Source organism: Jaculus jaculus, chromosome 11, assembly GCF_020740685.1.
Source record: "Jaculus jaculus isolate mJacJac1 chromosome 11, mJacJac1.mat.Y.cur, whole genome shotgun sequence".
Classification (NCBI taxonomy): Eukaryota; Metazoa; Chordata; class Mammalia; order Rodentia; family Dipodidae; genus Jaculus; species Jaculus jaculus.
Window position 1 is genome coordinate 93,709,063 of NC_059112.1, and position 12,801 is coordinate 93,721,863.

Here is a 12,801-nt window from a genome sequence, read left to right on the forward strand (position 1 = left end):
ACCAGCAGGTATTCAGAAGCTGTTGAGTAAACCAATTCCCTATGACTTCACACACAAACAAGTACATTTTTACCTTTAAATTCATCACCACCATCTGACCTTAATTCTACCTCAGTGGAAAAGCTTCTTCTTTCTTCTCTCCCGGGAGGAGCCCTCACACCTCTTCTCAGGATGCGCAGCCACCCTGCTTCAAGGGTGCTGACCAGATGTCCCTCTCTCAACATCTTTATCTCCATCCTCCGGCTTTTCAAACTCTACACACAGGTGCACTCAGGTTATTACCTGTCCTTTAGAAGCGTGACTTGGGTCTCACATGCCTTTCCCACCTACCTCTCATTTCTCCTCCCCTCCAGATAATCCCAGGATAGTACATGTAGTTTTCTACTTTTTGTTTAGCTGGGGGGATGCATTTTTAATTTTTTGATTTTCAAAGGTAGGGTCTCACTCTGGTCCAGGCTGACCTGGAATTCACTCTGTAGTCTCAGGGTAGCCTTGAACTCACGGCGATCCTCCTGCCTCCCTAGTGCTGGGATTAAGGGCATGCACCACCACACCTGGCTTTTTTTTTTTTTTTTAAGAAGGGTCACTTTTTAAAAATTTTTATTTATTTGAGAACAACAGACAGAGAGAGTATGGATGCGCTAGAGCATTCAGGCACTGCAAATGAACTCCAGACCCGTGCACCCCCTTGTGCATCTGACTAACGTGGATCCTGGGGAATCAAGCCTCGAACTAGGGTCCTTAAGCTTCAAAGGCAAGCGCTTAACCACTAAGCCAACTCTCTCCAGCCCTACTTTTAATGTTTTTTAAACTTTTTTTTTTTTTTGACAACTTCCATAGTTTTGTGTTATTTTTTTTCAGGTAGGGTCTCACTCTAGCCCAAGCTGACCTGGGACTTACTCTCTAGCACCAGGCTGGCCTCAAACTGATGGAAATCCTCCTATCTCAGGCTGCTAGGTGTTGGGATTAAAGAAGTATACCTCCATGCCCAGCTGCACTTTTGTAATTTGTTGCTAAAAATATATCTACAAGTCAAAATATGACTCTTGATTTAAGAGAACTACAAAGCCTAACAAATCCCCAGTTTTACTTCCTTTTTCGTATGTGTATGTATATGTGTGTATGTATATGTGTGTGCACATGTCTGTGCAGGTGCACTTGGAGGCCAGAGATAATGCTGGACCTCAGAGTCTCTCACTGAGGCCAGTGCTCATTGATTCAGTCAGATTAACTAGCCAGTAGGCCCCAGGGGTCCTCCGATCTCCATCTCCCTAGCACTGAAGTCATAGTGTGAACCCAGCATGTGTTACATGGGTGCTGGGGATTTAAACTCTGGTCCTCATGCTTACATGGTAATGCTCTTTACTGAGTCATATCCCCAGGGCTAGTGTTTGCATACTTAAAATAGTGTACTCATTGGCCACATGCCTGTAAGCCCAGCTCTTGGGGTGGGGGGGTAGAGGTAGGAGGATCTCCGTGAGTTCGAGGCCACCCTGAGACTACATAGTGAATTCCAAGTCAGCCTGGACAAGAGTGAGACCCTTCCTTGAAAAAACAAACAAACAAAAAAAGTGCTCAACATTCCTTCTAGGTTGTTTCAGTTTATTAACTCAACATAGAACTATCTGGCGGAAGTGCAGTAAAACACCTAAGTGAGACACAAGAACTTTTCATTAGCATGTCTAATTTGATTCATTTCAAATACACTGAATTTATGAGAACTAAGCTTATTCAAAGAAGTTTCTTTTTAACTAACTTTTATAAAATAAGGATAACAAGCTAGGAGCCACTCAGAAGTATATTTATCCATTGGTAACACTAAAAGACTGGGAAGGCTGAGTTACAGGTAGTGTTGGAAGTTCACAGTGAAAAAAGAACTTTTATAAACTAATGTCTACCTCATCACTTAGCCCACTTAATAAATCCCAGAAGGGGCAAGGAATCCTTTCATGTCCTTCGTGTTCCTATTAACCAGGACTGGGTGCACCTGGACACCTTCCACTTCAGTGACAGCATGCCGATGGCCACCACCCGCTCCTCTCGCTAGAAGTGCTGGGGCTCTGGAACACTGCGTCAGTTACCAGCGTTTCTGGTCTAGTATTCCTCTAACCACTGCTGATGCTCCTGACATAGCCTGCCTGATCTGACACTCCTGCCATGGAATCTTCTCTAGGGCAGTTCTCAGACTTCCTCTGTTTACAATTCCTTTTCATACAATCCCAGGTATTTAGCTATATAAAGTACAAATCAGGACTGAAGAGATGGGTTGCTCCATGGTTAAGGCACTTGCCTGAAACTCAGGTTGGATTCTCCAGTGCCCACATAAGCCACATGCACAAGGTGGCACATGTGTCTGGAGTTCGTTTGCAGTGACTGGAGGCCATGGAGTGCCCATTCTCGCCCTCTCTGTATCTGCCTCTTTCTCTCTCTTAAATAAATAAGTGCAAATCAAACATTACTGATAATAACAAATGTGCTGTAAAACAATTCTTTGGCATTCATATAATTTTACCATTTATGAAAGATAAAAGAAAATATATAGTTATAAGATGGATATACTTCCTTATTATAACATAAAAAAATAAATCAGCCAGGCAGCTCACATCTCGAATACCAGCATTCAGGAGAGACTGAGGTAAAAAGAACTCCCTGAGTTCTTTTCATCTTATAAAAAAAAGTGCTGTAACCATTACACAATCATTCTTTTTTTTATTCACAAAGATAACTTTTTAAATCTAGGGTTTTTACATCATATTTTTCTCATTTTCTGTAATCTAAAATCCTAAATACCATCATTTTAATGTAGCCAATAGCTATAATTTTTTAAATTTATTTATTTGAGACATACAGAGAAAGAGAGAGAATGGACACAGCAGGGCCTCCAGCCACTGAAGATGAACTCTAGATGCATGTGCCACCATCTTGTGCTTCTGGCTTATGTGAGTCCTGAGGAATTGAACCTGGATCCTTTGGCTTTGCAAGTGCCTTAACCACTAAGTCATCCCTCCAGCCCAAAATTTTGATTTTTTTCAACATCAAAACTACACAGTGACCCAAAAAATAGTCATTTATTTTGTGTTCTTTAAAGGGTAAGGATATAGCTAAGAAACAGATTTAGTCCTTTAAATTAATTTGACACCCACAATAGTACATGTAACCTTACTCAAAATACTACTATACTATGTTTCTAAATACCACAAAATAATTATTTTAATGTAACACTGAAAGGCATTAACAATTTTTTTTATTTGTGTGAAAATAAGAGGAAATTAGGAAAAAAAAAAAAAAAAAGCCCAGTTAACCAGTGGCCAAAAACAGAAAAACTAACCACAGGTGTCCCAGCTTATCTTGCCTTGCCTTCAAAGTGAGGGTCTATCCTATAACAACCCACCAAGATCGACCTTAATACAGAGTATAGCCATGTGCTCAAATGTTACACTGCACCTCATAGATATGCACAAATTACTATGTGTGATTAGAAATTTTAAAATCATTTAAAAATAAAATAAAATCAACCTACATTGAAGAATCACTTTGAAATAAGGCTTCATTAGAATTTTGCTTCATATTTTTAAAATCTTTAATCAATTCAGTCCTGTTTTGTCTCTAAGTGTAAATCTCCATTACAAGTATCCATTTACCCCTTCCTCTGTATATTTCAATCATGTCCTTGGTCTAACTCCTAGTCATATAATCCTTCTCCAATGCTCAATCTAAAATACAACGAAGGATCAGTGCAAAGAGCTCAGTTAGCCGCTTCCAGCTACTGAACCTCGAAAACAAATACAATGACTGAAGTCAGGCTCAGTGGTTAGAACACGTACCCAGAAGAGGCCTGGGTTCAATTTCCACTAGTGCGGGAGGGAAGAAAGGGAAGGAGGGAGGGAAAAAGGGAAGGAAGGAAGGAACAGAAGGAGAGAAGGAGAGGAAAGAGGAAGGGAAGGGAGGAGAGAGGAAGAAAGGACAACAAGAAAGCTAGACTCAGTGGTACAGGCATGTAACTCTGGCTCTTCAGGAAGCTGAGGCAGGAGGCTTGGAAGTTCAAGACCTGCCTGAGCTACAGATAGTTTCAGGCCAGCTTATGCTGCTTTATGAAACCCTGTCTTTTTGTAAGACAGTGTCTCACTATAACCCAGGCTGACGTGGAACTTACTCTGCAGCATGGACTGGTCTCAAACTCATGGCAATCTTCCTACCTCAGCCTTGAGTGCTGGGATGAAAGGCATAAGCCACCAACCCCAGCTTGAATCCCTGCTAAAGAGTAAAAAGAGGACAACAGACAAAGCTCAATACCAGAGCCTTCAACTATTAACATGTGGAGACCCTATGTATAAATCCACCTCACTTTGATTAATCTTCATGTGCCCAAGCATCCTCACTTGCAAATTAAGAGTATAAAAATGACTAGATTGTATTTACCTGGCACTCAACAGGTGGTAAATGACTAAATGAAATAATAAGTCATAAAACCATCAGCTCTGCTGAAGCTGTCGATGATGGAAATCCTACCATCTCCAGGGCCTGTAGCAGGCCCCATTGCCCACATCCTCCAACCTGAAACATTTCTGTCCCATTTGCAAAAGAAGCCCATGGTTATTAATTTTGCCTATGGTGTTTCACCAATTTCACCTCCAGTGCATTCCCTCTAAAAACCAACCCATCTTCCACAGAGAGTCCTGGCTTATTTCTGAGGTTTAATACTCTCCCCCTCATAACCCTCCCACTGGAGCATCTTTCACCATCCCTCGGCCAGCCAAATACCAAATCCTTCAGCTCCAACCTCACCCAGCCCATAAAGCACTTTCAAGTTGCTCTGGCTTGATTTCATCCCCGTCTTCAGAGCCCTGTTCTCACTTACCTCCTATCATCTCCTGCTATCTAAGCTTTGTGAAGCAATTTGTAAATTACATCACACATTTTGCTCCCATATCCCTTAGCTGACCCAAAAGCAAATGGATGTGTATCACTGCTAGTACGAATTGACTAAACTATTAACAAGACAAAATGACACCTGTGGTTGAGTCACTCTACACTCTTCATCATGAATGATCATTTTATTTTTCATCCTTTCATAGTTCTTGAATAAAACAATACCATTATCTGACATTCTATAACTCAGAAATCTTATAATAGTATTTTCATAGACTCTAATATCCTAAAAAACTTTCTGAATCATGTATGAATGAAAGAATGCATAAGTAAAATTAAGTGGATCGAGAACTTTTATTTTTTCTGTATGCAGTTTTTATTTGTTGTTGTTGTTTGTTTGTTTTTGAAAAAAATCAATGTTCCACATGTAACGTCCAGGATAACCCTGTGCCCAGTGTTTTTCTGACTAAAAATTCACTTCTCAGTGTTTTCCAGTAACTGGTATAGTATGATGACCTCATGTTCAAAACACGAACCTTTCTGCTGCAACAGTGATACTATCAATGTATTTAAATATAATTAAAATACCAAATATAATTTTAAAATATTCTTACCTAATCCTTTTTGTCCTGGATTCTTTGCAAAATTAAAAGTAAACTGGTAAAAATCCTTAAATCGTCCTGGTTCTTTCAATTCTTGTTCCATCTTGGGTATTTGGGCCTTTAGTTTTTCTATGCTGTCACATCTACATTATAAAATTAAGTTTATAAACAGTTAACTTTTCACTACAAATTAAAAACTTAACTTATGTTTTCCTATGAGGGCTTATATTTATTTCCTTGATCTTAGTTTTTAGTCAGACAGCAGGGACTTCATCTGCTCACATGATACAGACAAGTACGACGGTCCCCCGTATCCACGGCAGATACCTGGAATCCTGGAAAGCACAAGCCCCAGACATACTATGCTTTTTCCTACATGTAAATACCTGTGATATAAAACTTGATTTATAGATAAGACACAGTGAGAGTGCAATAATAACTAATCATAAAATAATTAGACTGCAGTAAGTTATGTGAATATGGACCTTCAAAATATACTTTTTCACAGAAAGGTAACTTTTCTTTGCCAGATCTGAATTTCCAGCATCACTGTCTTAAATAAAATAAGGGTTACTCAAACACAAGCACTGCAATACCAGCAACATTTGATCTGATCACTGAGAAAGCCACAGGGACTCCCAGGCAGGCAGGCAGCGTACAAAGTATGGGTAACCCAGAGCAAGGGAGACTCACACCCCAGGCAAGACAAAGCAAGATGGTCTAAGATATCACCACACTACTCAGAACAGTACACAACTTGCTGGAGAGATGGCTTAGCGGTTAAGTGCTTGCCTGTGAAGCCTAAGGACCCTAGTTCGAGGCTCGATTCCCCAGGACCCATGTTAGCCAGATGCACAAATGGGCACATGCATCTGGAGTTCGTTTGCAGTGGCTGGAAGCCCTGACATGCCCATTCTCTCTCCCTCTCTCCTCCTCCTCTCTGTCTGTCACTCTCAAATAAATAAATAAAATAAATTTATGGGTCATTGTTGGTTTTTTTTCTGGAATTTTTCAACTAATAATTTGGGACCACAATTGATCATGAGTCACAAAAACTTAAAAAAATAAAAACTATTAATAAGGGGAACTCTTCTATGGTATGAGCTGAGGGAAGAGATCAAGAGTGATAAAATATTAGAAATAATTACTGTTTTTAAAAGAAATAGGCTATTGCTTTTAAATATATAATTCACTGAACTACTGATACACACTGACTTACAAAAGTGAACAGATACTAATAATGTACACTGACTGGCATTATAGATGTCAGTCATCAGTCTAAATTGTGTTAAAGGGCTAGAGAGATGGCTTAGCGGTTAAGGTGTTTTCCTGCAAAAGGACCCAGATTTGATTCCCCAGGACCCATGTAAGCCAGATGCACAAGGTGGTGCAAGTGCGAGGAGTTCGTTTGCAGCAGCTGGGGGCCTGGCACGCCCATTCTCTCCCCCACCCTCAAATAAATACAAATGCAATATTTCAATTGTGTTAGACTGCTAACATAACAACTAATCACATGTCTAGTTTCCAAAGTAACTGGAAGCATGGCCTCTCGCTTAAAGTGAAGAAACTTTTAGCTGAAACCCCTGCTCCTCTCTGTCTATAGTGAATACTGTTTTCTTATTTGCAAAACAGTCAACTTTCCAAGAGTTGGAAAGGTCCATGTACCTAGCCTTACTTTCCTCGGAATAATGGCCTTACAACAGAAATAACCCATTTCTTAAACATTCCACAACCAAACCAACCCATTTTATCTTTTAAGCAATTTTTTGCTTTTAATTTTACTTCTATATACTTTAGATCAGATTGTAAATTAAAATTTTCATTTGGAAGTTCATCACATTTTACGTCTCTTATGGTTCAAATGAAAAACTACATTGAGTCTCATATGGTCTAGAGAAACCTGTCCCTGGCATAGACAATTCCAGCAAGTTCGGGACTGGCTGGCTTTAGCTATAAGGCAGAGTCTGACAAGTTAGTCAACTGCTGCCTCTAGGTTTTGAACCCACCCTTCTGTGAGCTGCTTGCAGTAGTGGCTACAGACCACGAGACGCCTTCTCTTGCCGGCTTGCTCAGTGTCAGGCTCTGTCTGCAAGGCTCAAAGGAGGAGGGGAACTTTAGCCCAGGCTGTCCACAGAAAGCAATGGTTCGGTGTGTGCAGAGGTCCCAGCAGTGTTCACCAGAGGCCCAACAGTGGCCTCTACCAGCTGAAAGTTTTGAAGCAGACACCCTGTTCCTGGATCCTGCCTCTCCCCATCGCCCAGGAACTAAGGTTCAGGATCCTGCTCTTCCGTTTCTCAACTCCTTCATGGTTTCTTCATTCCACTCAGCCTCAAGGGCACGAACAGCTACTGCTACCTCTGCTACACCTTAGAGTTTTCTTTTACATAGTTTAATACCTGGTCAAATTATGTGGTTCTGTGTCTTGACTGCACCTTGCTTGGTTACAATGCTCACAGGCTCAGTAAGCAGGATCCTGGCCTCAATCCTGACTCAAATACCTCCTGCTGTTACAAGTTCCCTCACAGAGTTGTTATGAAGAGGCAGACAAGTCTCAGGACGTGGTTACCGTGACACAGTAATGCTTGACTATCAACAGCTTTTTTTTTTTTTTTTTTTTTGAAACACGGTCTAACTCTGTAGCCTAGGCTGGCCTTGAATTCCTGATCCTCGTGCCTCTACCTCCTGAGTGCTGGGGTTCCAGGAGTGTTCACCATCCCTAGCCTTCAGGCTATTCCTGGAGTTAACTAGAGGTTCCTAAGTAAAACCCTCCACCCATGACTTTTCAATCTATTTATCCAAACACAGTCAGCTAAACCAGCTGTCAAAGCATTACAGAGAATAGTTTAGTAACTTTTTAAAAAAAAAAATTATTTATTTATTTGAGAGCAACAGACAGAGAGAGAAAGAGGCAGAGAAGAGAATGGGCGTGCCAGGGCTTCCAGCCACTGCAAGCGAACTCCAGATGTGTGCATCCCCTTGTGCATCCGGCTAACGTGGGTCCTGGGGAATCGAGCCTCAAACTGGGGTTCTTAGGCTTCACAGGCAAGTGCTTAACGGCTAAGCCATCTCTCCAGCCCTAGTTTAGTAACTTTTAAAGAATATTCTCCTTTTTAAGATCTAGGGTCTTCAATTTAGAATACACAGCCTCAAATCAGAAAACAACTTACTTGCTCATTTCACTTTCCCATGTTAAATGTTAATGCTCAATAATGCTAATGCTAGTGATCTTTCCCAGCAAGATGATGGGAAGATAATGCAAGTCATGCAGGTTTTCAAAGCACAGATGCTTCGCACACTCAGAAAGCGGTTTAAGAAGAGAGACAGCGCGCTAACCTATTTGCATCACTATTGTCTGTAAGCCAGTAAAATTTGAAGTTTCCACTTAAAAACTAATGTCATGATTGAGATCCGTAACTCTTACAGGCTGTCTCATTCCCTGTGGAAAGTATATACTCACCCTAACTCTGTCATGCCGTCCATAAACTCCTGCTTGGAGAACTCACACTGTGTTGCTGCTCTGAACTTCCACGCAATGATCAACACGCTAATGCTGGCTGGGTCAAGGGCCAGATCATCACAAAACTGCTGTATACCATCTATTCCGATCTTATTTTCATCTTGAGGATCTTTAAAATATAATGCAGTATCAAATTAGTGCAATACTTTACTATGCTGTATCTTAAAGGTGAAAAAGATAATGTTTTATTGCCCATTTTAAAACAGCTCACAATATGCCAAAACCATGAGATATTGTTCTAACAAGTATTTTCCCATGGAATAACTTAAGCCACTTTGCCCCTGTGTAACATTATTAAAGGTACAGGTAGGTGTACAAGTACATGGCACCATTTTTTAAAATTTTACTTATCCATCTATGTTCCATACTTACACATATTCAGAAGATCAGAGATGTCTATTCAGAGACAAAGATTCTAAGTCAACATACCTATATTCTCTTTAAGCAGGCATTCAAAATTAACAGTATTAAATACAGAAATTCCTTTTTTTCCTTCACCTCGAATATTGAGAAAACTGAAACACGACTAAGCCTTAATCTTAATAAATATCTGCTGTTTAAAGCTGGTAATTTAACAACACAGGGAAGAGACACTCCTACACTGCTACCAAGTAGGATGTGCCAAGCAATCTACAAATAATCTAGGAATAACTGTAGCCATAAAAACATACATATCAGGAGCTGGGCGTGGTGGCGCACACCTTTAATCCCAGCAGTTGGGAGGCAGAGGTAGGAGGATTGCCGTGAGTTCGAGGCCACCCTGAGACAACATAGTGAATTCCAGGTCAGCCTGAGCTAGAGTGAGACCCTACCTCAAAAAAAAAAAAAAAAAAAGATGAAAAAAAATATATACATATCAGGCTGGGGGTATATTTTGAGTGGCAGACAGTGCTTAGCAGGCATGATGCATGACACCCTGGGTTCAATTTCCAGCAACCTCTGTCCCCAAAAAAGTCTTATGTGGACTCATGCCTTTAATCCCAGCACTTGGGAGGCTGATATAGTAGGATCACATTGAGTGTGAGGCCAGCCAGTCTACAGAAAAAGCTCTAGGTCAGCCTGGGCTAGAGTGAGACCTTGACTCAAAAAATAAAAATAATTTATCAGTACACTAGAGCAAATTGATGTAATCCCATCAAAAAATTTCTAAAAGTACTCTGAATACATCTATTTCTATATAAACATAAAAGACAAGGCAACTTCTGACTTCCTTTTGAGAGAGTAAACTACCAGCTTTTTCTGGTTTTGTCCTTCTCCCCATTCCCACTTTCCCTCCCTCTTCCCTCCCCTCTGAGACAGTCTTACAGGGTAGCCTGGGCTAACCTTCACTTGCAATTCCCTGCTTCAGTGGCTGGGGTTTCAGGCTTGTACCACTACTACTGCTTAACTTTTTAAAAAGTGTTACTTCAGCTGGGCCTAGCGGTGCACACTTTTAATCCCAGCACTTGGGAGGCACAGGCAGGAGGATTGCCCTAAGTTTGAGACATGCTGAGACGACACAGTGAATACCAGGTCAGCCTGAGCTAGAGTGAGAGCCAGCCTGGGGGGTGGGGGGTGCACACCTTTAATCCCAGCACTCGTGAGGCAGAGGTAGCAATATCACCATGAGTTTGAGGCCACCCTGAGACTAAATAGTGAATTCCAGGTCAGCCTGAGCCAGAGTGAGACCCTACCTCAAAGAAAAAACAAATACAAAAAGAAGTCATTCCAGGTGAGTCTGGGCTTGAGTCTCAAAAAATCAGAAAGAGGCAGAACTGACCCTTGAACTCTTCAATCTCAATTTGGATAACTGGGGAGAAACAAAAAGAAAACAATAAAAAGGCCAGGAGAGATCCTAGCCTTTTCTGAGATCTCTTGAAATAATTCCAAGAGCTTTCAAGTTCTGCTGAATACCTTCACTTTTATATTCTCACAGGAAGTCCCTAACATTGGAAAACCTGGTATCAAACACTTAAAATCCAAAACACTCACCTTTGTACCTACTGTACAGTTGTTCTAACTTCTTCCTGTCCAACGATCCTTTTACACTCTCTCGTATATACAGTTCAGGATTTTGGAAAAAATTATCTGTTGCAACATCTAACTTCCAGTCATTTTGAGAAAGACAACTTACTGCAGTTTTTTCACTAGACTGTGTGAAGATCATAAATTGACGAACTTTATCCTTCTGCGATGATTTCAACTTGTTCTATTAAAACCAGAAAACGAACTTACACTCAAGTAAAATCACATAAGACCACATATTACTGTATGGCTAGTATCATTATTAGTAATAAAACATGAAAACATCTTTGCCTAAGACTTATTCTTGATCTATCACAAACTAACAAGACAATGCCAAACAATTTTCGATCAAATGTGGCCACAATTTTGGAAGAGGAACCAGCGTGGAGGCAAAGGAAGCGGAGCCTACCTGCAGCTGTCTGGTGGATGAAGAGCAAGGGACAAGACGCTGGCAAGCGCAACACCCTCGCGGGTGAGCAAGCACAGAGGGGCACTTCCAGCCAGTGAGACAGGTCACCTGGCGCAGGTGAGATGGGCATGCTCACTGCAGTCCTAATGCCCTGCTCCAAGAGGACACCGCGCCACGCTCCGCGACCACCAGCCTGGGTTCTTGCCATTACAGCCAAATGGAAGAAGCCATGGAATGTGAGACCCTACAGAAGCCACACAGCTCTTCCTAGAACTTCCTCACACTTTTGTTCAGTGTTTTCCCACTGAGATACCTTTTCAAAGGCCTTTCTTTCTTTCCCCTGAGTCTAGAGGAGGTCCTCACTCTTTGCCTTTCCACTTGTCCCACAATATCCGGGATTTTTTATCTGCTGACATAAACCCAAAACAAAATGAGGCAGGGTAATTAGGGGTCTGCATGCCTGCCTGTCTGCCTGTCTGTCTGTCTCTCTCTCTGTCCTGGTATCAAAAACGACGTTCTCCTTCCTTGCCATGGGCTCTCCCATGGCTATTCTTCAGTCTCAATACCATCTCTCAGCAAAATACTTGTATTTGGATTCCTCTTCTGCTATAGTGTTAACTGAAGGGGTAAAGTTCCTGAGTGAGATGCACATTAACAGATTCAATATTCGGTAATTCACGCCATACATCTGAGAACCCCTGAATCTCTGATCTGGCCCATACTGAGATATCACAAACCTCAACCCCTGTGGGACTGAAGAGCTAAACCATTTATTCACAAAAATCACCAGGTTGTTTAGCAGAAATAAGACATGAACAAAGTGGCCTCGCAAATGCAAGTCTTGGTCATTGTCCATAAACCTTATTTGTTATACATACTTTTAAACTTTTAAGATTCTCAGAAAACTACCACTAAAGATATAAATATTAACACGTATTACAGAGTGAAAATAAGACTGCAAAATCAAGTACTAAAAGCAACGCTACCTCTTGGAGTATGAAATACGTTCATGCCCAGGAGTTTGACCTGCCTGCCATGTCCCCCTCTGTCTGCCAAGGTCACTGTTACACATTACAACCTCCACCTCTGCTCTCCATTCAAACACCAACTGTAAAATTCACTAACCTCCTGCTACTGCACTAATAACCTTTAAATGCCAAATAAGTCACATCCCGTCACACAACACACTTCTCAAAGATCGAGGATTCTTCCACTTAGCAAACTTTCTCTTCCTTGAGATTTATTATTCAATGACAACAATCTCAATGAAACCAAATACCAAGAAAGGTAATAAGTTAAATTTCTAAAAATTAATTAACTGAAAGTAAACAAGAAACCTACTTTGATTTATTGGAAAATTATATCTGAACCCTAGTATTCCTTTCTCCCTCAAGCCACAG

At 41.0% G+C, this 12,801-nt stretch overlaps 1 protein-coding gene across 4 annotated transcripts in view; it reads right to left on the reverse strand.

Annotated features, from left to right (window-relative positions):
• Dcun1d1 (defective in cullin neddylation 1 domain containing 1) overlaps positions 1-12,801 on the reverse strand; it is a 45,690-nt gene that overhangs the window by 16,989 nt on the left and 15,900 nt on the right. For 3 of the 4 annotated variants that reach the window (XM_045130072.1, XM_045130071.1, XM_045130074.1), the window contains exons 2-4: positions 10,960-11,176; positions 8,929-9,097; positions 5,484-5,614 (exon numbers count right to left, since the gene is read on the reverse strand). In XM_045130072.1, the coding sequence (XP_044986007.1) occupies positions 5,484-5,614; positions 8,929-9,097; positions 10,960-11,176 (517 nt within the window). Of the gene's footprint in view, positions 1-5,483; positions 5,615-8,928; positions 9,098-10,959; positions 11,177-11,401; positions 11,589-12,801 lie in introns of those variants that run through there. The other variant, XM_045130073.1, reaches the window with a different exon arrangement.